This window comes from Sprattus sprattus, assembly GCF_963457725.1.
Source record: "Sprattus sprattus genome assembly, chromosome: 19".
Classification (NCBI taxonomy): domain Eukaryota; kingdom Metazoa; phylum Chordata; class Actinopteri; order Clupeiformes; family Clupeidae; genus Sprattus; species Sprattus sprattus.
The window spans coordinates 20329004-20354375 of NC_137917.1; the positions used below are offsets into that span (position 1 = coordinate 20329004).

The 25372-nt window shown below is 43.3% G+C and overlaps 1 protein-coding gene across 1 annotated transcript; it reads right to left on the reverse strand.

The window, feature by feature from the left end:
* Positions 1-4829: 4829 nt before the first annotated feature.
* Positions 4830-25372, reverse strand: xrcc1 (X-ray repair complementing defective repair in Chinese hamster cells 1). Its single transcript, XM_080858290.1, has 17 exons — positions 24753-25372; positions 24472-24564; positions 23807-23914; positions 23278-23436; positions 22825-22902; positions 22157-22265; positions 18014-18099; positions 16196-16346; positions 15459-15732; positions 14349-14465; positions 11819-11900; positions 11536-11653; positions 7801-7846; positions 7389-7531; positions 6996-7086; positions 6616-6691; positions 4830-6005 (listed from the first exon to the last, which is right to left on the reverse strand). The coding sequence occupies exons 1-17, from the start codon at positions 24801-24803 to the stop codon at positions 5895-5897; spliced, it is 1893 nt and encodes a 630-aa protein (XP_080714416.1). The 5' UTR covers positions 24804-25372; the 3' UTR covers positions 4830-5894.

Sequence of the window (25372 nt, forward strand, 5' to 3'; positions counted from 1 at the left end):
ATTAACGATTTGAGTACCTCCAGGCTTAATAATGTGACTGTACCTCATAGATATAGTTTAAAACCCTAATCAATAAGCCATATTGAAGACTAGAGATTGAAGGCACTGATCCCTGAAAAATGACACATCATTGGAGGGTGTGCTGTTATATTGAATATCAGAGTTATTGTGCTTCTGCCTGAGGCATGTGGCCACAGAATGAGTCTTTATAACAACCACAGCCGTGCTGTATAACATAGTATCATTGAATGTGATATTGTGTTACTTCAACAATTCAATAAACAAGTCTTTATTTGCTTGAAAAATATATAATTTGGGCAAACATCTTTTGATTTCTGCATTTACTCTATGGTTTTGGTCCCAACAAAAGTACTGGTAGATATTTTCCCAGTAGCACATGGAGAGACTGCAGGTACACTCTGCAAAGCAAAGTGATGTAAGCAACGAAGCACCGCAGCCTCGCTACAGTCAATATCACTGCTTGTCCAGGGCCTCCTTTTCAAATGATACAGCTCTACTCTGTCATAGAAAATACTTGTCAATCATTGACAGGCAACAACTGAAAGAAATGGTTAAACTCTCCTATGCTGATTGTTGTATGTGATCGAGAGGCTTGTCGCTTTTTACCATAGCTGATTTCAGAAAGGTCATGCAAATGTAGTGTTGTAGTCAATGTAGTGTTGACTTTGAAACCTGAGTACAAACAGCCGCAGCAGAGAAGTCAACACAAACCACAACAAGCAAACGTTACACTGACAAATCCACTGGCTTCTCTAGATACCATAACCAACAATCGTGGTAAAATGAATACATGTGCACACTCAAAAGAATGCACGCACCGTGTGGAAAGCAGGTCTATAATGGCACATTATGTGACCATGATTGCTTCTTTGTGGCAGAGAGAAATTATGCAACCAACTCTTTTCTTTAAAAGCGGAGAGGCTTGAAGGTAACCATCAAGAGTCCCCTTTTCAGTCGACTCAAACAGCCTTATCATGTGGTGACCACCAACGCTCAAGTGATGTTAGCACCAGCTTTGAGCGCGTGCGACTTGCTGAGAAATCATTAATTTTCTGAAAACACTATCATCACGACTCTGCACTTCGCTTTGTGAGGCATTGGTGAAATACACAAGAGAACCAAGAACGAGCCACTACAGGATCTCTGCATGTTTAAAAAGAGAGCAAAGAAATGTCTCCATCAACAGGCAGATACCTGATGCTGTCCTTGATGATTGCTTTGGGCGAAAACCTCTGCAAGTTTTGAGAGTTCCTAGCACTTTCACTCTTGCACTTTCAGCTCCAAAGCCAAAGGAGACTTATCAGACCGCTAGGCCACGGCTCAGTAAGGCTGTCAGGAGTGAGGATGGGCTTTTTAGATCTGGCAGACAGTGTGTGGCTGTTCCTCTTTGTTCCCAGGTTCAGTCCTGCTGTGTGCGATGGTGGTTGAGTTCAATGACACAAGGACTTAAACTGACAGTATGCTAGTTCACGGGGAGTGTGTTGATGTGCTCAGAAAAATATGAACATTCACCACACACGCACATGTACACGCAAACTCACACGCACACGCACACGCACACTCACACTCACACGCACACGCACACACACACAAACACGCACACGCACACGCAAACCATCTTCACCAAGCAGACGTTCTTCACTAGTGTCACATCGTATCACCCTGGACGTTTTCCCAGGTGTCAGCTTGGAGAGCCTAATTACCTGGGGCTCTTTTCTGTCGCACCTAAATATAGGCATCTCCACATGAAAGCTCTTGACTGGTCAGAACTATAAGAGTCTTGGACAGGTCCTTACTCTGCCTAATACCCCCCCACCTCACCCTTCCCCCCTAGAAGTCCTGATATGAAATCAATATGTGATAAGACAGAGAATGGGTGGCCGTCATGCATAACGTGCCTATTAACACCTGGAGCAGTCAGGCAGCAGTGACTAATCTGCCAGCCGCCGCTCGAGCCTGTGCTTAATTAATAGGTCTGCAGAGGAGGGCTGATTTAAAAGCCGCGTGGCGAATTGGGGGGGGGTCTAGAAGCGATTTTAACGCCTCTTCCCTAAAGGGAATGGCCGCTTTCACCTTTTTGTTTTTTGGTGCTCTCCTCTCCTTTCATCCAGCACACAAACAAAGATCAACCCAGTTGATCCTCTGGGTTCTATTGTTCTGGGTTGAATTGTTCTGGGTTTGTCTATCATGTGTCATCTCTTGGATAGATCATTTTTATAAACATGTTTATTTTAGTCATCATTATTCTTCTTGTTTCAGTCAGCTTGAGGCCTAATTGTGGTTGAATTTGATTTGTTGTGCCTTCACCTGCATTAGCCCTCCCCCCCCACCTCCCTGCCCCCCGCCCCCTCACCAGCCCTTCTCTCCACTTCTCTTTCCACTTGTGCGTCTGATGAGCCTTCCATTTCCCCCCTAGACTCACAGCGCCCTTGTGCTAAGGGGCTTGTGACCTTTTCAAGTCATGTTTCTGCATTTGCAGATCTACACCGATGCGATGCGTGTTTGGGCTGTTTGCACCTGAAGCGCACCTGGAGTGGTTGCTCAAAGGAGCAAGATGCAGCAACAATGGGAACTTGGGTGAGTTCTAGCATGACAAATCTACTCTGGCAGCAGAACAAGCGACGGCCTGTGGTTTGCGTTGAGACGCAGAGCCAAGAGACCCGATGTTAGTAGTCTTTTTGAGGCAGTGCTCGAAGCCTCGGCCTGGATCTGTTTTCTGACTCAGGTGCTCTCTGAGTCCACCACTGTACAGTTTGCTATTCACGCCACAGAAAAAGATGGAACGTGATGTATTTTTGTAACAAGCTTCTAGTGATTTTTTCAGTTATTATGCTTCATGCAGAGGAGAGCTGTCTGGGGAAGCTCAGCCCCAAACTATAGATGATTCTATATTCTATTCTTTTCTATTCTATGATTGTTGGAGGGAGAGCAATCCAAACCAAGTACGCAGGTTTAAATGTCACTCAACATCTCACCATCAAAATAATAATTCACCATATTACTTCTAGAAGCATCTATTTCCATTGCATTACTAGTCATATAGAATTATAAGTAGTGACAGTCAGGGGTTATTTAATTATTAGAATGATGTCAATATTACATAACACATCATGTTATTATTATCATTGGTTATTTGATTTTGCCATAGACATAGGTCCAACACATTGCTTTATAAAGGGTATTTGCAAATAGCTGAACAAAAACACATAGCAATGGACATGAACTAATGATTGCTAAAAAAGAAATAACAAAATCATAACAGGTAGCTCTTAAGGTTTTAAGGTAGCTCTTTTGAAATAACTGGTGAGCAGAATACTATCTGTACTGCTGTGCTGTTACGCTCAAGGCCAGTGGAATTATAGACACAGTAGATGTGCTATGACTAAACTAACTAAGCATCTACTGGACAGCCACATTCTAATGCAAAGCCAGCGACAATTACGCACTGAGCCTCATTCCCTAGTCTATGATCTGTGCATGTATGCAGTAGTAGGACATACACCTAAGCAGATACTCTTTCTACCGGTAGATGCAAATACCTCCACAGCCAGAGGTTTGTGGACTATTGATCATGACAGTGCCTTCCCTACAGTAATAATATACAGCCTCAAATGAGCTGCTATTAAAGGAGTAATAATACACAATGCACAACAACATGCATGAGAAACTGAATTGCTCTTGCTCACAAAATTAGTTAGGTTCATTTAAAGGAAAAATTATTGTGAAATGCAATAGAAAAGGCGATCGCAAACGAGTTTAAAAGAGTCTATAGAGTTTTGAGTTATCGAGTTGAAGGTAATAGAGTTGCCAACACATAGCTTTACCTACATCTTTATTTTTTCGCTTTTCAGCGAGATAGGCTTATGTTCAGAAAATGCGAACAGAAGAACGAACAACGAGCGCAAATCAGATGTATTCACATTAGTCGCCCCCACAAATCACAAACAACACAATTGTTAAATATAACTCAAATGTACAAAAACATCCAGCATAAGCAAAAAAGGAAGAGGGGGAAAAAAAGTAAAAGGCAAAAATACCGCTACTTACTGTCACTGATTAACTCTTCAATTCTTCCTTATCTTTAACACCCGGTTGAAGACATCAAGTTTTTCAAAAAAAGACAACACCGTTGAACTCCCCCCTCTGAAACCAAAACCATTTCTGAGCTCCGAAGTATCTCTTTTCATCGCGCTGGTGTGAAATAAGCTTCAATTCCCTTTAATTCGTTCTCTCATTCAGACGCTCTATGTCTCCCGAGGCGATCTGACCTGACCAGCTTACTCCCCTTCGCAATTAAATGAGGGCAGAGGCAGAGCACTCGGCTGTTGAACCGTCTTTTAGGGTAATCAAACTGAAACGACTGCGGCCATGGAGCTATTGGCAATTATGCTCGAGTTGCAAGAGCAGCCGAACTGGACACGGAATAGGTAAAGCGGTTGACAAGAGAGAGCGCATCACTCGTGCCCTTTTGTGGGTGGGCATCGACTTTCCCGCTAAGTGAAGATGACTTCAGGAGGGCTGCAATAACTTACTGTTGCTTAAAAAAACATGTGCTTTTATTTGTGATTAGGTTATCTATGGTAGGGTAATGACTGAGACCGAAAAATCTATATGGAGGCTGGCAGATGGAGAGACGGTGCTTTTTGCCATTTAGGGGATCTATGCAACCTACAGGTAAAAATGCAAACAACGAATCCAGCGGCATCAAGCTAATGATATTATTAAACAAAAAAGGCATTGACTAAATGGAGGAGGAGGCTATTAAAGGACAGAAAACAGGAGAATGAAAAGAGTAAGAGAAGAAAATCCAAATTTGAAAGACTATTTTTAATATTAAAAACAGTAACAAAAATATTCCAGACCCAATACAGAAAACTACAGTAAGCACACAAGGCACTGCCAAACACAAGCTACGAACAGAAACAATATCTCCATACTGAGCAAATAGAAATCACAACAAAAAAACTAAAATATTAGTCATTCAATTAAAACAAACAAACAAAAAAAAAATCACACACACATACAGAATATAATGACTAATGTTTTAAGTCTTAAAATGTGATGTGGTTGCTTTGTTTGGCTTGAAATACACTGAAATAACTGAATAACAATATTGTAATAGTTAAAAAAAAGTATGCGCTTCAATTTTAGTTGCTTTATTGTGACTGCATAAACATTGAAAAAAGAATAACCTGCAAACTCTGACAAAACAAATAATTCAACCCTTCAACGTGACACAAATTCATCCCATGTTCAGTTCATCAGAAGTGATCCAAGGCGTTCCTAACCGGTCTAGTCTACACTAACACTATCTAGCACTTCACCTGTAACTAGTGATCTATGACATGACGGACATAAGAATGTTCCATGTAAAAGGTACAGTTCTCCCTGCTCCATGTTTCCAGAACCACTTGTGTTCTCCACAGGGCTGTATTGTAGAAGAGGGGCTCGTAGACCTGAGGTTCTTGCTAGTTTTTAGTCGGTCCAAACACGGCTAGCGTTCTGGAGGGGCAAAACACCCTCACAAGCCCATCTCTCCAACATCATTAATCCCTCCCATCTCATTAACATGGGTCATGTTTCAACCAAATCTGACATATTGAGGACACTGGTTTCTTTGCATAGACCTGGAGCAGGCATAGGTAGGCATGCTGACTGTTAACTGTTGGCTTAAATGGTAAAGGTTACGGTTGCCTTTGTGTGGACGACATGCAGCTGAGGTCTGCTTTGGTTGGATGTGGCTGTCTGGCCCTGGAGCAGTGGACTGGTGGGGGAGAGAGGCTCAAAGCTCCAGTGGACAGGGTCCGGGGGGGGGTTGGGGGTCGGGGGGGGTGGTCGCAGGGGTCTGTGGCCGTCAGTGCATTCGGCCTTTTTCAGACTGGCACCACGGCATATGGCTGATGAGGGAGCATCTTCTGTCGGTCGTTAATGGAAAATATCCACTTGGGCTTCACAAAACTCAAGTTGGCATTCTCCATCAGAGCCTGAGAGAGAAGAGAGAGAGTGATAGAGAGAGGGAGGCAGAGAGAAAGAGATGAGGGGGAGAGAGAGAGAGAGAGAGAGATGAAAATCTCACCCTTTCAACCTTAAGACATGTTAACGACGTTTCTCACACAGCAACAAGTAAAGAGTGCAGACATTTTGAAAATGTGTTGATACCATATCAGTACTAATCGCCTGGCTAACATGGTTACACCGAAAAAATATTCTACATTAATGAGTCACTGATTCTGTTCCAGGCCAGCATAGCTATATTGGCCAAATAAGACATCGGAAGCTACTTTCTGGAAGACAAGGAGGACCCAGTAACAGCAGAAGCAATCGTTGCAGAAAAGGAGGCCAAAGAAACACGAGATAAAAGGCTTCAATATAGTCACATCTGCAGTCAACATGTATTGTTGCCAGAACATTTAAATGTCAGAGTCTATCACAGGTGTACTCAGTCTGTCAAACCACTCTAAAATGTCCCTATGGTATTTAGAAATGCTTCCAACAGCAATTACTGCATCTACTATCCTTTTTTAGACAGAACATTTTCCTGTGAATCACAGCTTTTGAGCTCTCCTATTAATATTGAATGACAACCAAACTTACGTCCTCAAACGAGTCGTGCCAGCCCTCGCTGGTGATGACAAACTGGACCTTCTCACCCATGTAGTCCTCCAGTGTTCTGGCAGAGACAAAACAAAATCAAAAACAGAAAAAAAAAGAAGGTTTCAACCACCAGCCCTCTCAGTGTGACATCTCTCTCCCCTTCCCCCAACACCCTCATTTCTCAGTATGGCATAATATACTGGGCTCACTGGTAAATGACCACAGGTTTCAGACTGCAGGACGAGCTCTACTATTGGCCGAGAGCTTAGATTTGGACAGACTTCCCCAGTGAAGTGTCTGTTGGCCGAGAGCTTAGATATGAAAAGACTTACTCAGTTGAAGTCTCTGTTGGCCGAGAGCTAAGATCTGGACAGACTCACCCGTTGAAGGCGATGATATAGCGCTGGAGCAGCCGTCTCTCGTTGTTGGGGAATTTGCCGTACAGGTAGAAGTGTTTCCCTTTCAGATACTCTGAAAAACACCAGGGCGAGGGGGAGGGAAAGAAGACGCAGATGTTGAATGCCAAGACACAGGAGGAAAAGTAGTGGAAACACTGGAAGGAAGGTTTAGTTTAAAATAAGCAACATCAACGTCCTTCATTTTCAGAACAAATCAAACCAGTATCTGCTATCCAAATACTTAAACAAATCCACAACCACATAATGATGCAGATGCACACACAAGCAAATACAAATAATTATTATAACACACACACACACACACACACACACACACACACACACACACACACACACAGATGTTGAAAATCAGACCTGGGAGCTCAGGGATTGGCTTGTCTACTTCCTCTTCGGCGTCTGTGTTTTCATCCGTTGATCCTCCATAAGGATCCTCCTCTCCTCCGCCCTGGCGTCGCTCACCCTTCTCTCTTTTCTTGTGCTTGCTCTCCGTCTCCACTCTGAGCCCCACCCAATAAAAAGGCCACAAAAAAAATAGCAGATGAAAATCACAATATTCTTCAGACTACAACCAACTAGAAGGCAATCTAGATGCAATCATATAGAAGGCAATATATATATATATGGAACCATATAGAAGGCAATGTATATGCAGTCTTCAGCCTTTAAGCAAGAAACTTCTGACTCCTTTATATAGACTCCTATGACCCTAACGGGCTACTGACTATTTACTGCAATATCTGGTAGGTAGATAAGAGTCAACGTTCACCTCTTTAGTTCATCCTCTGTATCCATACCAGACTCAGCATCACGATCTAAAAAATAAACAAACAAACACAAAGGAATGTTAGCGCCACAGGCCATGTGAATGTGAATGTGAACCTGATAGCCACTGCACTAAAACTAGCTTAATTAAGAACATTAAGCATTAAGAATTAAGAAAGGGGGGGGAGGGGGCATGTTTTTGGAAGGTTGCTTATTGGTCGATTTATTTCCTCATCACTGGAAGAACGCAAAGTGCACACTATACTTCAATATAGCTTGCAGCAGCTATGGCAGATACACTTGGGCAGAACTTCAAACGTGACTGAACGTGACGATATAAAATGGGGACATTTATGCAACAAGTGACTCACTGTCACCAGCTGAACCCACACACACATACATATATGTTCACACACTTCACTGAGAACAGGAACTAGGCATCTGACTCAACATTTCCTAACGGCTGTAGATGTTTTTAGGGTGCATCAGACAAACACACACACACACACACACACACACACACACACACACACACGCTGAGTTGTGCACTTAAGTTCTTTTCATTTACATACAAATGAAAAACGTGTCCAAGTCCTTCTTTGCTGATTGATCTGAGTGAGCAGTTTCCTGACCCTCGCCTGTAATGCGCGCATCCCACTCTTCGCCCTCTTCTCTGTGCATGTTTGATGCCGTTCTGTGCGTTTACGCCTGCCCCATTAGGTATGAGCTCACCCCATCATTCCTTTCCCTTCCATTAACCCTCTTAATGATGGGAGGAGAGAGTTAAGTGCACGCACGCACACACACACTCCTTCACACACTCATACTAATGAAGATTCCACACACACACGAATACACATCAACGAACAAGATCACACACACGCACACACAAATGTTATGAAAACTAGCACTATCAACCCCTCCCAAAACAGACACACTGAGAGCAACTTCCTACCATTCAGTAAACAAGGTCAGGTACAGGTGATCCACCTGAAAGGGTCATGCTGTATGTAATCAGACCGAGATGCATTTTAAACAGGTCTGTATTTCATAACCACTTACGGTGGTGCGTCATGAATACCAAGTGAGCTGCAGGGTTTTTCCTGGGTCAAAATGTCTCTTCGGTGCACCCCAAAAAAAATTGCCCGCTGCGCGCGCACAGTCTGTCTTATCTATCACCGTATTAGCAGACATCAAAGTCTTTTTTTCCCCCTTTTATTACATTTCATAAATAATGGAGGATATGCTTGAGGTTATCATTTTGCTTCCACTTTAAATCAAAATCGACAATAGGCTAATACATTGACAATAGTCCAAGCCCCATGGTGCTATCATGTATGGTTCAAAGATTATCAAGGTTTACCTCATATATATATGCAAACTACTGAAATCTATTTCAATAGAATCTAGGACTAACCAGTGGTCAGAAATGGAGCGCCATAAATATTGAAACCGCCGACTGATGAAGTCAGGTTGCATACGCAGGTTGAGTAATTAAGTGATTGGCAGCTGGCCGCTCTGTCCATTTGCGCACCTCACAGTTGCGTATAGATCAGACTTATCAACTCGATTACTATTGATGAAAACAGAACGAGGGCTTGGCTGTAGCCTAGGCTACTTGAAATATAGTCTACTATTCAGAACATATTCGCTGACATGCATTGCATACGTGATGATATGCTTACAAATCTGCTTAAAACAACTAGTGAAGGTGTTTTAGAATAATATGTATGCCATACAATAAGTGACGTTATGTTAACACCACTTATTAATGTTATAGTAAACACTATTAACACCAAAACTATTAAAAAGGTGACAAACAGTTATAAACCTTGATAGATAGAAAAATCTTTAATCAATCAATTTTAAATATTTCAGTAGCGGTGGGTGTCTAGATTACGACAAGTAACTTGTTTGGATTTCAACTGAAACATGTTTTCGGTTTTATCCCGTTGTGTAGTAGACCAACACGCAAAATGAGCTGATACACGAGGTATTGTGTATCAAGATCCAATCGTGATTTAGGCCTACCTGTGGTACGTGTCAAGAGATTAGCCAAACATTACCGATATGACCAAGTATGATCTCTATCAAAATCCGTAATCTCTCGTGAACATCTCCTCACTCGGTCGTCAGCTGTCGTCCCTGTGATAAGCGGGTAAACCTCAATTTAAAGAGGGATAGAGGTATCGGTGTCGGTTGAAAACTGTATGACCCTCACAAGTTCTCGTTGCGAAATCGAATTCGCTCAGTTCGTTCCATGACAGTTTGTACACACAGAAATAAATGGCTGTCTAGTACACTTAATAACGTTCTACAACTGTAATGTTTTGCACACATACAATTTAAATACCCCTTTTGGGCTGGAGCGTATATTGTTTAAAATCCGTTATCCTGATTGACACCGAAATCTATATTAAGTAACGTGTACCAGCGCGTAGGTGTTTATAGGTCGTGGGTGCTAATAGGATGTCTATGGTGCTAATAGGTCGGACAACATTTTTAACTAACATCTTCTCTAAACTGGCAACTTGGAGAAGCCTCTGTTCAATGATTGGCTGAGGGGGTGGGAGGCGGGATCTGCTGCTGCTGTCTCGAATTCAACGTGAGGGCTCAAAACACCGTTAAACTGAATTGGATGACAGTTTTTTTTTTTTTTAAATCGCAGACTCTTTTTTTTTTATTTAGGCGCTCGGGATTTTTCATAGGCGCACGGGAAAACGGCTTAGGCGCGCGCCGAAATTTTCTCTATGCAGGAAAAACCCTGAGCTGCACTGAGAAAGTGCCTGAGCGCTAGTTAGCTGTGGGATTACCCAACACGTCGCCTGGAACTACAGCCCCTGGGGGTGAGGCACACGACGGGGAGCGGAGGAGCGACCGGCCTCTCCTCATCCACGGGTGCACGGACGGACACACAGGCCTCCGTTCGTCTCCTCCGCATCTCTTCACCTTGTCCTCCGCCTTTCTCGATCCTGTACATCCTCATCTTGAGTGCTCTGGTGCGCAGGTGTTTTATTTTTTTTTGACCTAATTAAGGAATCATGCTTGAGCGTAGCCACACTCCCACCTCTCCCTCCTGCTCTCCGAGTCGAACCCAGAGCCCTCCCCCTACTTCTAGAGGGTTCTTCAGATGGATTGCGCTCGCCGTGGATACGTCTCTGCTCCCTTGGCGATGAAGAAAAACAATTCTCTTAGGGCTCTGTGCTTCTGGCCCTTATCATTAAACTACACTCTACACCACTGCGTATTGGGCTGAGGTCAGGTGTGTGTGTGTGTGTGTGTGTGTGTGTGTGTGTGTGTGCGTGCGTGCGTGTTTGCGCAGAAGAGGAATTCGTTAGCTGTCAGTTTGTGGTACAAAATCAACACAGCCAGGACCAGCTTACCTGAAGCAATTATAATGTCTGAGGGATTATGTTCTCTACAGTACCTGCCTCCTGGGATGGGAGATATACTTGCAAAGACAGCGGGACTGTGTCTGTTTTATACATGTGATTGCCCTGACGTGTGTGTGTGTGTGCCTGTGTGCCATGTGGAAAGGGCCGTCACAGACATGACACATGTATGGGCTCTGCTATGCTTACCACACAAGCCTGGAAAGTTGTAGGAGTGTGGTAAGCATAGCAGAGCCCATCAGTGTGTGTGTGTGTGAGTTTGTGTGTGTGTGTGACGGTGTATGCATTTTGTGTGGTATATGGTAGTGTGTTTGCGTGAGTGTTTGCCTGCACAAATTAACCCTCACCTGGCTCATCGGCATCAGTGGATCCGCCGTACCCATCCTCGTCCTGGTCTTCCTCCTTCACCTCGATCTTTACCGCTGGCTTCTGTGGCGTGGCCTTCCTCTTTTCCGGAGATTTCCGCTGGCGGGGAGAGTAGCACAGTGATGAGAAGACAAATGGTGCCAGCAGCCAGGCTTAGAGTCTGTCAGGATCTGACACTCTGATCCCCCCCCCAAGCCACTTGTCTGAGCTAAGAACGCTTGATGTACAAGTCTGTGTGCCTGTCTGTCTTTTTTCTTGACTTACCACCACCTGCTCCTCCTCGCTCTCCTCGTCATCCTCCACTTCACTCCCGTCTGAGCTCCCGTCGTCTCCATCCATCAGATACCTGAGGAAGGGGGAGAGGAAACACAAGCATCAGAGGAAATGTGTGTGTGTGTGTGTGTGTGGGGGGGGTTAAAGAAGAAGAAGAAAAAAAAAAAGAGCTTCATGTCTGAACATGGAGGTGCCCAAATGAATCAGGGCTGAGTTGGTCTGAGTGGCAGCTGCTCAGTGTGCCATTCATCTGGCCGAAAATGCTCTGTGTGCCATTCATCTGGCCTAAAAGCCCAAACGAGTCTCTGATTGACGCCACTCATGCCTGCACATTCACCATAACGCCATCCGCTTCATCATCGAATGGACTATTTTTTTGTAATTCCATTTCAGGCCCCCCCCCCCCCCCTCCCCAAATGCACTTACGAGCTCAATGTCACAAACTCATGCGCTCTCGTTCCCTCCGTTCCAACCATCTGAAATGGCAGGGTGCTAAACAGATGCAGAGTGCTGCACTCCGGTCGAAATAAACAATACTACATAAACCATAAATGTTAGTCGAGGTGCAGCAACAAGTGCCTGTCTATGTGTGTGTGTGTGAGCAAGTGTGTGTGTGTGTGTGTGTGTGCCTGCACACGCATGAATGAATATACCCTTGTCATGTTCAAAGGGAGTGGAAGGCTTAATTACCCATAGCAGATGCAGCTTTTAAATACGGAATACATCATTAGAGCGACACACTCCAAGAAGCGGAACAATGGAAGGGGCTCGGAGGGGAGGGGGGGGGGGGGGGTTGAGAAGGGGGATAGAGAGACAGAGAGAGTGAAGAGGAGAGCTGAGAGTTTGTACAAGAAAATGGGCAAGCTAGTGAGAGAGAGAAAGAGTGAGGGAGAGAGAGAGGGAAAGAGAGAGAGAAAGCGAGAGGGAAAGAGAGAGTGTAGGGGGGGGGGGGGGGGGGGGGGCTGCGCTGAGAAACCCGCCGTGCGCGATCAGGAGTAGGTGGGCTAAACAAAAGAGCGCAAAGGAAAACAGAAAACAAAAGAGGCTGCAGACAGAGGAAGCTTGAAATCTTGAGCAGCAGCCTAATGACGCTGTGTCAATACCTACCTCTGGCCATGACAAACACGTTAAACAGCAGAACAAAGGCAATGACTCAGCCTTAACAACGTCTCCCACAGATGTCAACCTTTTAAATGAAATTATTATTTTATTAAATTATTAAGGATTAAAGCTTTTCTATACATTCTGTTCCGGTAGGCTGAGCAGCATTTTTTTGTCCGTTTCTACCTAGTTAGGTTTTCCTGTTGTGGATTGAGATGGAAGACAAATGTGAGATTTTACTGACATGGCCAGGCCTTATTCCCCACGGGCTGACACACAGACCCTTTACAGGGCAGACTCAACAGAGCGCAACAGAAAGAGAGAGAGAGAGAGAGAGAGAGAAGGAAGGGGAGAGTTCATGATTATTAGGCTGGTTGAATGATTTTTTTTCTTTTTCTGGGTCGACATGTCATCTCAGGACCCGTCTTTCCTGAAATCCTGAGACTTCACTCAGAAATCTCAGTGATAAGTCCATTACTCCATAGACTCAGTGACAAGGCTATATTATGCCCATTTTGAACACTAGAATAGGGTTGGCTAGTTGGATAATTCAAGTGCAAACGATTACAAATTTGCAGATTCACTAAAATGTCAGCAAGACAATTTGCTGGAAGGGGGTGTATTACCTCCTGATTAGTTTAAGACAAAATCAGAGTACATTTCATTTGAACAGGTTTATTTGTATTAGCGATTTTGTTATGTCTTTCCGTTAAAGCTGCCCTAGACGACCTCAAGTGTTGAAACCACAGCAGTTCCCATGATGAGGAAGATTTTTGTTGAAAAGGTTTACATGACACACAAATGACGCAAATAGACAGATTCACATTTTCTGCAGTCCGATTTCTTAATGGATGTGCTTAAAATATGTGCACGAGTTAGACAGAAACCCACTTACAACATGATACAAGATGGATATGGAGATGCTGCTAATTAGCTGACATACATGGAAAAGCAGACTAAAACACTAACTCAATCACAAATCAATATGATCAATATGGGGCATTTGCTCGTCAGTTAGCATTTAGAACGTTTGTTTCCACTCCGCTCACAGTTCCAAGTTTTGGAACAGCGCTGGGCTCGTCAATGTCACTTGTCATGGGCGAGCCAATCAAACTCGGGGAGGGAGCGGGACGTTGTCAACCGTGTCAGAGGAAAACCCAGTCAACCCAGTCATTTGTGAACTATTTCACTACCACAACCAAACTGTAAACTACAAAGACTGGAGAAATGGCCGCCTCTGTTTTAATGGCAAAAAAAGTTTCTTTAGTTTGCCCAAGTCATATTTCTGCGGAGCACTGCACCTTAGGGTCTTTGCGTGACAGATTTGAAGAAACGCTGCATGCTACGTCCTAAAACGAAAAGAGTACTTTATTGTCCTTCTTCCTGTTCTATTTGGTTTCTCTGCATCCCTCATCCATACCGTTTGTAGGAAATCTTCTGCTTTCTGCTGTGGGAGTCCAGCATCCACTCCTTACAGACGATCAGCCCGCCAGCGGCCTTCACCTGGGTGTATTTGGGTGTGTTCGCAAAGGCACAGCTAAAAAAATAACCACACACACACACACACACACACAGACACACACACAGTTATCATGGGTACACCTGGAAATACTTGGATAGCGTACCTATGCCAGTTATCGAAGTGTCAAACATCGGCCATTCTGTTAAACAATCAAAATACTAAGTTTAATAATGGATTAACAATCTATAACTTCAGTTTCATGATGGATTAACATGACAACGCAAACGTTTGCCGATAACACACGGCGTCTGATAACTAACACACGTCATGATATGTCCGCAAAAGGCAGCTAAAAATAAAACACAAGCATTCACCATGCATGGCCATCATGAACAATGAACAGGATGCAATTCGATTTAAGCTTTGCATCTGTCTGCATATAGGCACCTGTCCTTGAGGCAGTGCACTCTAAAGAAAAGCACACAATTCTAGAGGCTTTTATGCGCGGAGCCAAGGTGAGTGAGCTTGTTCAATGTAAAATGGGCAGAATGGGCAGTGGAACAGAACTCTGAATACAGGGAGCCAATGAGGGTGTTCTTTGCTTTCTGTTCGTCTTAACGAGATTTTACGTGACAAACCGCACTAGACAGGGGCAGCTGGCCAAGCTTTCAATTTCCAACACCAGTGTAGAGAAGGTAATATTAAGCTGGCAGCCTTGCACCGACAAAGCTTTTTGGACACGTAAGCATGCAGACCCATTAAGGCCGATTGAATTGTCGAAATAAAATGAATTCAGTTTTACAAAGACGGCGACATCTGTTCTGACAATCAGTACAAAAGGAGAAATTCTACACCCTTTTACTCAGAAACGTTCAGGCACAAAGCCTGACAAAACCATGTTCACGACTGGCTGGTGCTGTTGACCCCGGGCCTGGTTAAAGGGCTTGTCTGGTACCGACAGACCTCAGGTCACACATAATACACAGGCTATCACCATGATGTGACCCGATGAAATAACCTGCTGAGCAAGACGAAGCCACAACACGGACGCCCGGTGTCCACACTCACATGAGATGCGTGGAGTCCGGAGTCCAGTCGGTGCGATACTTGGCGCCCATGGCCAGGGCCTTGTCCCTCAGCTCGCCTCGCAGCGGGTTCTGGAAGCCACTTAAGACGAACACCACGCCCTCCATGATGCTTTTGAGGGGCACGGGGTCGCCAGGCTGGGTCTTAGCCGCGGGCTTGGGTTTGGACTGGGCTTTAGGCGCAGGGCTCGGCTTGTGCTGCGAGGGCTTGCTTGAGCTCTCCCTCTTGTCGGAGGGCGTCTTCTGTGCTGAAGAGGCTGGGGAGGTGAACAGAAGGAAGGGTATCAGTTTGTTTAGTATTCAAATACAGCCAGCAGACAGATATTACAGTCCGATACTCGACAACGCAGAAGTTCTTGAAAGTCAAATGAAATACCCATACCGTTTCTTTCCATACTGTGTCGTGTTGGGGTTTGATCTATCTGTTAGAATATGTATATGATTGCGTGTTTCTCAAACTCATGCTTTAAAGGATTACCTTCAGTGTGTGAGTCTGTTTGTGTTTGTGTGTGTGTGTGAGTGTTTGTGTGTGTGTGTGTGTGTTTGTGTGTGTGTGTGTATATCTTAGTGTGTTTGAGTGTGAACGTTTGTGTGTGTGTACAAGTGCGAGTGTGTGTGTATATGTGAGTGAGTGTGTGAGTGTGTGTGTGTGTGTGTGTGTGTGTGTGTGTGTGTGTGTGTTTGTCCTCTACGCATTAGAGGCCTGTGTGCATGCCTCACCCTTTGGGCTGGGTGTTGTGCTGGTTCTGGCTTTGGGTTTAGGGGTGCTGTTCTTCGCCTCAGGGGAGCCGGCAGGACTGGGCTTCTTGGAGGGAGGGGCTGCGGCCTCCTGTCTCTCTTTGCTGAACTCAAACTTCCTCTTCACTGGAGCCTGTGATACAGAACAAGGACAGAGGGCAGAAAAGAGAGAGGGGGGGGGGGGGAGGCGGGGAGAATGTGAAATATAATAAAAACATCAGTCACAAGTCACAAAACATGTCACCAGTCCACAAGCTGAAATTGAATACATCCCATGGGGCACTTGACTGGTCAGAGCAACTGGTCAGTGGTCATTACACAGATTATTGATGACAAGACGAGGAATGTGCTCATGATTAGTGTCGTGATGCATGGCTTCATCCAGTCATCGACGCAGAGAACAGACAAAGGCACGCAGCACTGCTTTGATGCCATGGTTTCCTTTACAGGGATGCAGCCTTCCCAATTAACTGAAGCACAGCTGATCATGCATGACCAAATGTTTACACAATATCACCACTCAGGCAAAAAAACTAAACAATTCATCTTTTTTCAGAGGCCTATTTGTCTTGTGTATCCTTCATTTCACACTGTAGATATTGTTCATTATTGCGTTGCAGAGTAACTAAAGAACAAAGATCTAGACAGCAGTGACTGACTGCTTTGAGAGGTCTATTTAAAATTCTTCACCAATGTTCCATCAATGTGCGAATGAAAAACAACATCTTAGTTTAAAAAGTTTTGATGATAACTGAGGTTCACGGTCATCAGAAAAGTACTGAGAGCATTGGAGGGTGGGAGAGGAGTGATTGGGACAAAAGAACTGCAATCACGTCCATCAGAGGCCTTCAAGTAAGTACAGACGCCCGTCTCTGGGCACATCACATGCCTGTGTGTGCGTGTGTGTGTGCGTGTGTGTGTGTGTGTGTGTGTGTGTGTGCGTGTGTGTGTGCGTGCGTGTGTGTGTGAAACATAACAAGCTGTGAGGATTCACCATGGAAACACTTATGGAGGGAGCTTATTTCTCCTCTTTCTATGGAAATGACGCCCACCACATATCCTTCAGGTGTGTTTACAGCCATTGCTGGAGCAGGTGACCTACATACCCGACATGCTATTCGGATGGCATTTCCTTTTTATTGCATTTTTTTCGTAATGCTCAGATGGGGTTATGCAACCAACATTACGCAGCTGCTGCTGCAGCTCACACAGCATGGCATGTGGAGGGTGTGCTTCATGGAGACAATAGTTCAGAGGACTCTTTCTCTAACAAAACGCACCGGGTCCTCAGGAATAACTCAAACACAAGTTGGCATGAATGAATGAGGCGTCGTCTATCCGCATTTTAGCATTTTCCAGCGTAGGGGTGGTCGCATTTTGTTTGGTTATCGAAGGAACTTCCCTGTGTTGTATTTTTCTGAACAACGTGATTTTGACAGACTACCACCTTTAGAAAACATGAATGTTCGCTGTGGAAAATACATACGGTACAACCGCAGCTCAGGAAGTCATCAGGGGCCCGCATGTCTGCTTGAAGACCTAGGCTCTGGCGGAATCTTGCTCTAACCTGGTTCGGTCTAGCACAGCTGATCCTACTATTTAATGTGCAGAGGGTAGCCTGACTATAGGAGGCTAGAGCTGCAGCTCAAGCCTGCAAGAGGGTTCATCTCCCTTGAGAGTAACTATCATACTAAGCCTGAAGAAACTGAGAGAGAGAGACAGAGAGAGAGAGAGAGCGGGAGAGAGAGAGAGGTGTGTAGGTGTGTGTGTGTGTGTGTGTGTTTGTGTTTGCAGACGTACCTGAGAAGAGCTGGAGGACGTAGGAGAGGCAGACTCTGACTTTAGCGTTGCTGCAGCATAACTCAACTTCTCATTCTGAGGGGAGACTACACACACACACACACAAACACACACACACACACACGCACAAAACCAGACAGACACAAAGAGTAAGAGGGGTGACCATATACATATCGCAAGCAGGCAGGCCTTTCTATCTGAAGACACTGACAAGCCTGTAGAAAATTGACCGGCCTATGATGTCGCATCGCACTCTGCGCCTGTAGTCGATGATCGAAGGGAGGCGCTCTCCACGAGTGCCCACTCCAGCACCACAGGTTAGGCCAATTACAGGTCTACGGGCACTGAATGGGGTGCCATGTCAAAGACTGGTGCATACAGTCATGGCAATGCATAAGGCCAACCACTTAAACCAGGAGCTTTTATGTGTTATTAATTACAGTGCATGAAATGCCCTGTATTGTTATTCCTAGGCTTCTTCTTCTTCTTATTCTTGTTACCTTTTTCTGCGATTAATTCAGCCCGAACCACTTAACGTAGAAACTTCATTCAAACTTTGTCGCGTAGGTCTTGTAAACGACACTTATGCTATGTATTTTTCACTTTTCTAAACTTTATACTTTTTAAGATATTAAAGAAAAACGAATATAAATTTCTCCCATTGACTTACATTGGGCCATTATGACATCATAATAGGGTCTTTAAACTGGCTTGCACCTGTGCTTTACTCTGCTGTGCTAAGGCAAAAGACCGTAACTTCAAGTTTGGTCAAAAATGAGTTTTTGACGTATTTGTAAAATATCAGCAGTAATTAAACAAATGTACTGATATTAAATGTACTACTAACATGCCATTATCAAATTAAAGCCAGTGACATCAGTATTTTGGTTGATTTCACGATGTATAGGCTACCGACAGTTAGCATACCAAGCTAGGTAGCATTACCATTAGAATTGCATGGCAGATATGCTAAGCTATCGGGCTATTCCCCCACCCAGTGCCTGTGGCTAGTCCGAAAAAGGTGCATCTAAATCGGGTAACTTCGCTTGGCGAGCGGGGGCATGTGGAGGGGGAAAATGGGCCTCATTCTCTATCGTTCTCTCTCTCTCTCTCTCTCTCACACACACACACACACCCCAATGGACTGACATAGATGTTTTATGTGTTTCATGTGACAATTCAAGTTCATTGTTTTATGTGCTTAATGTGATAATTCAATGGTGTGTGTGTGTGTGTGTGTGTGTGTGTGTGTGTGTGTGATAATCATTGTATTGGTAAGTGTGATAAATGAAATAGTATTACTACTGATTAATTAATAGGGTCATTATTCCATTGTTATCATACCACTGAGCTTTAACATAGAAGTTACTGCCTTCTGCCTTAGTATGCTTCACTGACACCTGTGCCAAATCCAAAGAACCTCTTCTCTCTCTGTCCCTCTCAATTTAACTGTAACTAGGAACATTAAGACACCATCCATTCTCTATTTTTTTTTTCTCTCCATCTCTCCATCTTTCTCTCTGTCAACTTTCTCTCACACTCAATCTCTCTTCTTCACTCCATTTTTATCTCCTTTTTTCAATATTTTCACTCTCTCTTTATCTCTTCATCCAGAGCCACTCTTGTTCACTCTTCTTTCCTTCTTCCACTCTTCTTTCCTTTCTTATTTTCTTCTTCCATTTTTCTTTCCTTCTTCCACTCTTCTTGCCTTTCTTTTTTCCTTCATCCACTCTTCTTCTTCCACTTTTCTTTCCTTTCTTCACTCTTCTTTCCTTCTTACACTCTTCTTTCCTTTCTTCTTTCCTTCTTTCACTCTTCTTTCTTTCCTTATTTCCTTCTTCCACTCTTCTTTCCTTCCTTCACTCTTCTTTCCTTTCTTCTTTCATTATTTCACTCTTCTTTCTTTTCTTCTTTCCTTCTTCCACTCTTCTTTCCTTTCTTCACTCTTCTTTCTTTTCTTCTTTCCTTCTTTCACTCTTCTTTCCTTTCTTCTTTCCCTCTTCCACTCTTCTCTCCTTTCTTCACTCTTCTTTCCTTTTGTCTTTCCTTCTTCCACTCTTCTTGCCTTTCTTTTTTCCTTCATCCACTCTTCTTTCCTTCTTCCACTTTTCTTTCCTTTCTTCACTCTTCTTTCCTTCTTACACTCTTCTTTCCTTTCTTCTTTCCTTCTTTCACTCTTCTTTCTTTTCTTCTTCCTTTCTTAACCTTTGCATTTCATGCACTGGTATTTCCTTCAGGAAATGCATTTTCTAGTTATACTCTTGTCATCACCACAGGACCTCCAATATCTGAACCAGAGGATATCCGGGTTCCCTCCCATTTCCATTAACTGAACTGAATGGGGTGCCATGTAAAAAAAGACTGGTGCATTCAGTAATGGCCATGCATATGGCCGCCTCGCTTAAGCCATCTTATGTGCTTTTATACTCCTATCATCACCACAAAGGGGTTAAGTGGGTTTCTAACACTGACTTGGGTCATGCAAAGAATAAATAATAGTGCTCAGTTTGCCCTTTACTGACTACAGGTACCCGTCGTGAGCTTGGATGGTAATTCCGCCAAAGGGATTTAGAAGACATGCTACACATATTCTAGAGGCCTATTTAGTGTGCTTGTAATATAGAGAAATGGGTCTAATAGCAAAGGAACCTATGTATTATAAAAGCCACTTCAATTCACTAAGCCTTTCTTTTCAGTACTTGCTTTCTTCTCTGTATAAATAGCACAAATTACGTATACAGAACTGTAGACTTCCTATTTCAACCATTTCCAATATCTGAACCAGAGGATATCCGGGTTCCCTCCCACTTCCATTAACAAAACTTTTCCATTACTTTTTATGACTGAAGTTTCCATGGCCTTTCACAGCCTACAAGTACACACAACTGCATAAGTACCTCCACAGGCAGGGCCTCATTATTGAATGAAAATTAAACAACAATCTTTTCCATTCCTATTCAAACAGACTAGCTAGGCTATGTCAAGTAGAAACTGCCTCACACTGCAGGGATTCACACAGCGAGTCATTATCGGAGCACTATAACTTCATTATTTTCATTAGCCCAACATACAACAAAATCAAAGTGCATGACTTTCAGTGAATTTACTCAATTTCATGTCTGCCAGAAGTGGAAAATGGTATTTTAAAAATCCATGACTTTTCCTGGATTTCCATGACAGTGGGAACCCTGGGGTAGGCATGCAATTCACATGTTGACAAAGCTTGGCCAAATACCAGTCTCCTAGTCACATCAGCCTAGAAACAAATAATTCAGTCCAAATCAGTGTCAAGACCAATCATACGTATTATATGGCTTCTCGGAATGCTGCAGAAAGTGCAATTGAATTGATGGGGCCATCCCAGTGCTTGAAGGTCCAATATTTTTCTTGATAATCACAGCAGGAAAAAAAAAATGTTGCCTATGGGTTTTGTGTTTCTGATTCATATCTCTCATTTCATTCCACAAATAGTCTGTTCACTTATGGTAACAGAAATTCATTGTAACTTAAAGTCAGTAAGTAATATGTTGCTATGCAACACCTGATCCCCCTCCCTACCTCACTGCGTGTTGGGGTCCCTATTGGGAATGATTCCGATTATGACCAGCGGTCTTTACATTATCCCTTAGCTACCACCTACCCATCCATTCAGCAAATCAACGTGCCTTCCAATTATTTAGCCTGTTAAAGAACATCCAAAAAATGTTTTTTTCTTTTCTTCTTTACAGCCTTTTTGGTGCTTAAGTTAGCTTCCGTGGGTGATCTCTTGCCTGGCTCCTTGACATCTTACAGGTTTCACATATGTTTTCATTGGCAGTAGAACACCCAAGAGATTTAGTGTCATGACTTAAAGATCTGCATTCCTCTTATTCAATTTTCATTAAATTAAATTATGTTTGTATGGCCTAAGTGAAAACGATTGATCTGACCACAAGATGAATGGATAAATAGATCACGTTATTTGAAATAGCCTTCATAGAAGCCTTCTATTTACGCTGCTGGAAGCACTGTCCCCATCCAAATCAATACAACAGCCTCAATGATTGAACAAAAGAATCTACAACACAAAGACCCTTTTCTACAACATATCGCCTGGATGCCCATCTGTTAATGAACCCAGTCAAAGCTGCATGTGTGACCCACCCTTGGGAGCGGTGCTGGCTTTGGAGGTCTCGCGGCTGAAGAACAGACTGCCGGGCTGGAGGCTTGGAGACTCTTCCTTCAAACGGAACTGCCCAAGCTTGGTGAGCTTCTGGTGATGGATAAGGAAGGACATACAGTTAGCGCCACATGCAGAGCAGAGGGGTTCATTTCAGGACAACATCCCTCCTTCAACGGTTAGAAAAAAAAAACATATGAATTAAAATCAAATCAAAATGTATTATTGCTGCTGTTGTAAACCAATACACAAAATATATTATTGTTGCCGTCGTAACCCAATACACAAAATATTCTATTGTTGCCGTCTTAAACCAATACACAAAACATACTATTGTTGTCGTTATAAACCAATTCACAAAATGTACTATTGATGCCGTTGGAAGCCAATACACAAAATATACTATAGTTGCCATTGGAAACCAATACACAAAGCTTTTTTGTTGAACCAAAAAGCTTGTCCTCCAATCACTTTAATCAAGATTCAGAGGAAAGTTCATTAGCTACTTTCCTCGTCGACTGGAATACAAGGGAATGTGTAAACAACACAGTCGATGCACATCATATTGGGTGGGAGGAACAGGCTATTTCACAAATGCTTTCCAAAATCAAGCGGAGTAAAAACTATGCAAACACGCGTGGCAGACACTTACAGGAGAAGAGTTGGAAGGTGGATCACTGTTGTCAGGAGGTGAATGGAACTTCACAAAGGCCAATCCATAAGCAATAGTCTGTAAAACAATGTGTAAAACCTTTACAACTGCACCATGAAATTGTAATGCTACTGGTTGTTATGCAACAACTGGGATCAGAAACAAACAAAGTGCATGGCAGAATGTTTTCGTGAACATGACCTCTTCAAATTTCAGATATGAAAAGAGAATTAAGCCAAATAAGTTATTTGACGACAAAGCGGGCATTCACCTATTCATAGCAAACTTAAAATCAACCTTGGAGAGGTGTATATGTATAAAAACAAACAAACGAATAGACAAAAAAAACATAGTAGCCCTAGAAACTATGCATAATCTATCCCTGGCTTGGGATTCAGTCTGTGGCATCTGAACAGGCTCACACAGAATATAAAGAGCGGGTGCGAGGCGTACTTTACTATAGGGCTGAGAGCAGACGATCTTCACGCGATCCCACTTCTCCTGCGCTGTGGCCTTCACCAACTGGTTGGGGTTGAAGATGCGAACTCTGTTGGTGTTGGTGCCGGCACGACTTTCCGTCGGGGACATGAAGGAGGACGTGACCAGCAGAACCTCAGAGGAGACAACAAATGAGAAGACAACAGTCACAATCTTCAGCCCTACTGCTCATCAGCTAAGTCATGATCATTACGCTGTGCAGTCCTGGCCATACAATCGCCCACAAACTGCATCTGTAAGCCTTCTTGGGTGGAAGGAAAGCACCTAATCATGCACTCAATGTGTTAGAGAAAATGACCAGTATAGTTGAATCTTTCTTTGTCATGATTGGTGCAAAATCACCTGATAGTATACAAGTCCTGCAAGATAACCTCTCTAGTATGTTGACTGGTGTTTTATATTAATATGAAATGTAATGAGCATTATCGGATAAACAGTATATAGTCTAAGATGGAGAGTATTACGGAGTCTAGGGCTTATCTACCTCATAATCCTGATCTTTGACAGAGGTGGAATGGCCCACGAGCACCTCGATGAAGGCAGATCCCTCATTGCCAAGGTCTATGCTGTGGACCTGCTCTTCCTTCTCAAACTGTCAAGACAAGAGAGAGCCTGTGAGCACACGGTGGTGAGGTGTAACCATAACAACACAACAGTGAGGACATTCAGTCTATGATTTGGTTCATCACAAATTGATTTCAAGGTGCCCTACAAAGCTTACACTGTGTTCTGTTGGAGTTTGCATAGATATCAAAAGTCATCTGGTACAAGAATCAACTGGTACTCACATGACAGTAAAGACTGAAAAGAAGACTATGTTCAAAATTAACAAACAAAAAAACAACAAACAGCAAATCCACTGACAAACCTTGTCACAATTGGGACTTGCAAGTAGTTATACTATTATTTTAGACTATATTAAAGACTATGTCGGATCAAAGTTTTTCTTTAACTGTTAAATGAAAATAAATGGTAAGGTCTCAAACCGGATGCTTCAGAACATCTGACTTCAAGTGACTTAAAGTAAGGTGCCAAACAACCATTTAGACATCTTCCCCTTTCATGACAGCTTTGCAAAATAAACACCTGAGGGAGGTCATGAATCCCAGGAAGGCTATGGATACGATATGAAACTCCAGTCTATCGTACCTGTATAATAACAGAGGTTTGCTTCTCTCCTGGTCTCGCTGCTTTCCACTTTCTGTAAGTGTCTGAACTCAGCAAATTGTCTGCCTTGTGCGTCTGTGGGGAAGAAATTAACAGCTTGTTAGCTATATGGCTATGTAATCACCCCCAAACATGTGCTTAACCGGGTTCCCCCTTTATCAAACTGATGAAAACATTACGACGTGGCAACACGTTTCCTACCAAAGTGCAGCTTGCCACTTCAGTCAGCCAATTCGTTAGTTAGCTACATTTTGGCAACTTACATTGTCTTCTGTGCTGCAGGACACGACGTGTTTCAATTTGATTTCCGGCATATTTATCGTATAGACGTGGTTCGTCGCTTTGCAGTATTCAGTAAAACATTGAAAATAACTGTCTACAAGTTCCTTGGACTTATCAGATTGTCCTGTGATAGCTCTCTAGCGGCTAATGTACACTTGCCTTACGAAACGCTACACTATTAGCTTGTGTTAGCTGGGTAGCTTGCCAAAGTTAAACAGCTAACCCACTTAAGCTGGCAACTAACTTTGTTTATTTCCTCAAGCGATCAAGTATAACAATATGTTGACACAATTCTTCATTCACTGCATATTTTATAAGCATTGCAAACCATGCATGCAGTCGCCTGTCTCCTGTTGGAACAAACTCATTGATATTTCAATTGTTTTGTGTGCTAGTTTTAGCTAACAATGAACCCTAGCCATGTAAAGAATATCTAACGTTAGCCAGCATGCGCTTGGTGGGGAAATAGGACGTTCAAATGTCCAATTAAAGAACAACGGTTTAACAGAATAAATATCTTCTACGTGATCAGTAATATTCAAGAACTAATTGCACAAGTTATCTACAATGCTGATTCCACACACAGATCTACCCAAATGCA

What these genes read in the sequence shown, in the direction of transcription:
- xrcc1 (XM_080858290.1), bottom strand. Translation starts at nt 24,803, where the DNA reads ATGCCGGAAATCAAATTGAAACACGTCGTGTCCTGCAGCACAGAAGAC. An exon ending in CAGAAGATTTCCTACAAACG is followed by an intron (nt 11,901 to 14,348) that starts GTATGGATGAGG and finishes CCCCTTCCTCAG; the next exon opens with GTATCTGATGGATGGAGACG. An exon ending in CACTGATGCCGATGAGCCAG is followed by an intron (nt 7,847 to 11,535) that starts GTGAGGGTTAAT and finishes TTTATTTTTTAG; the next exon opens with ATCGTGATGCTGAGTCTGGT.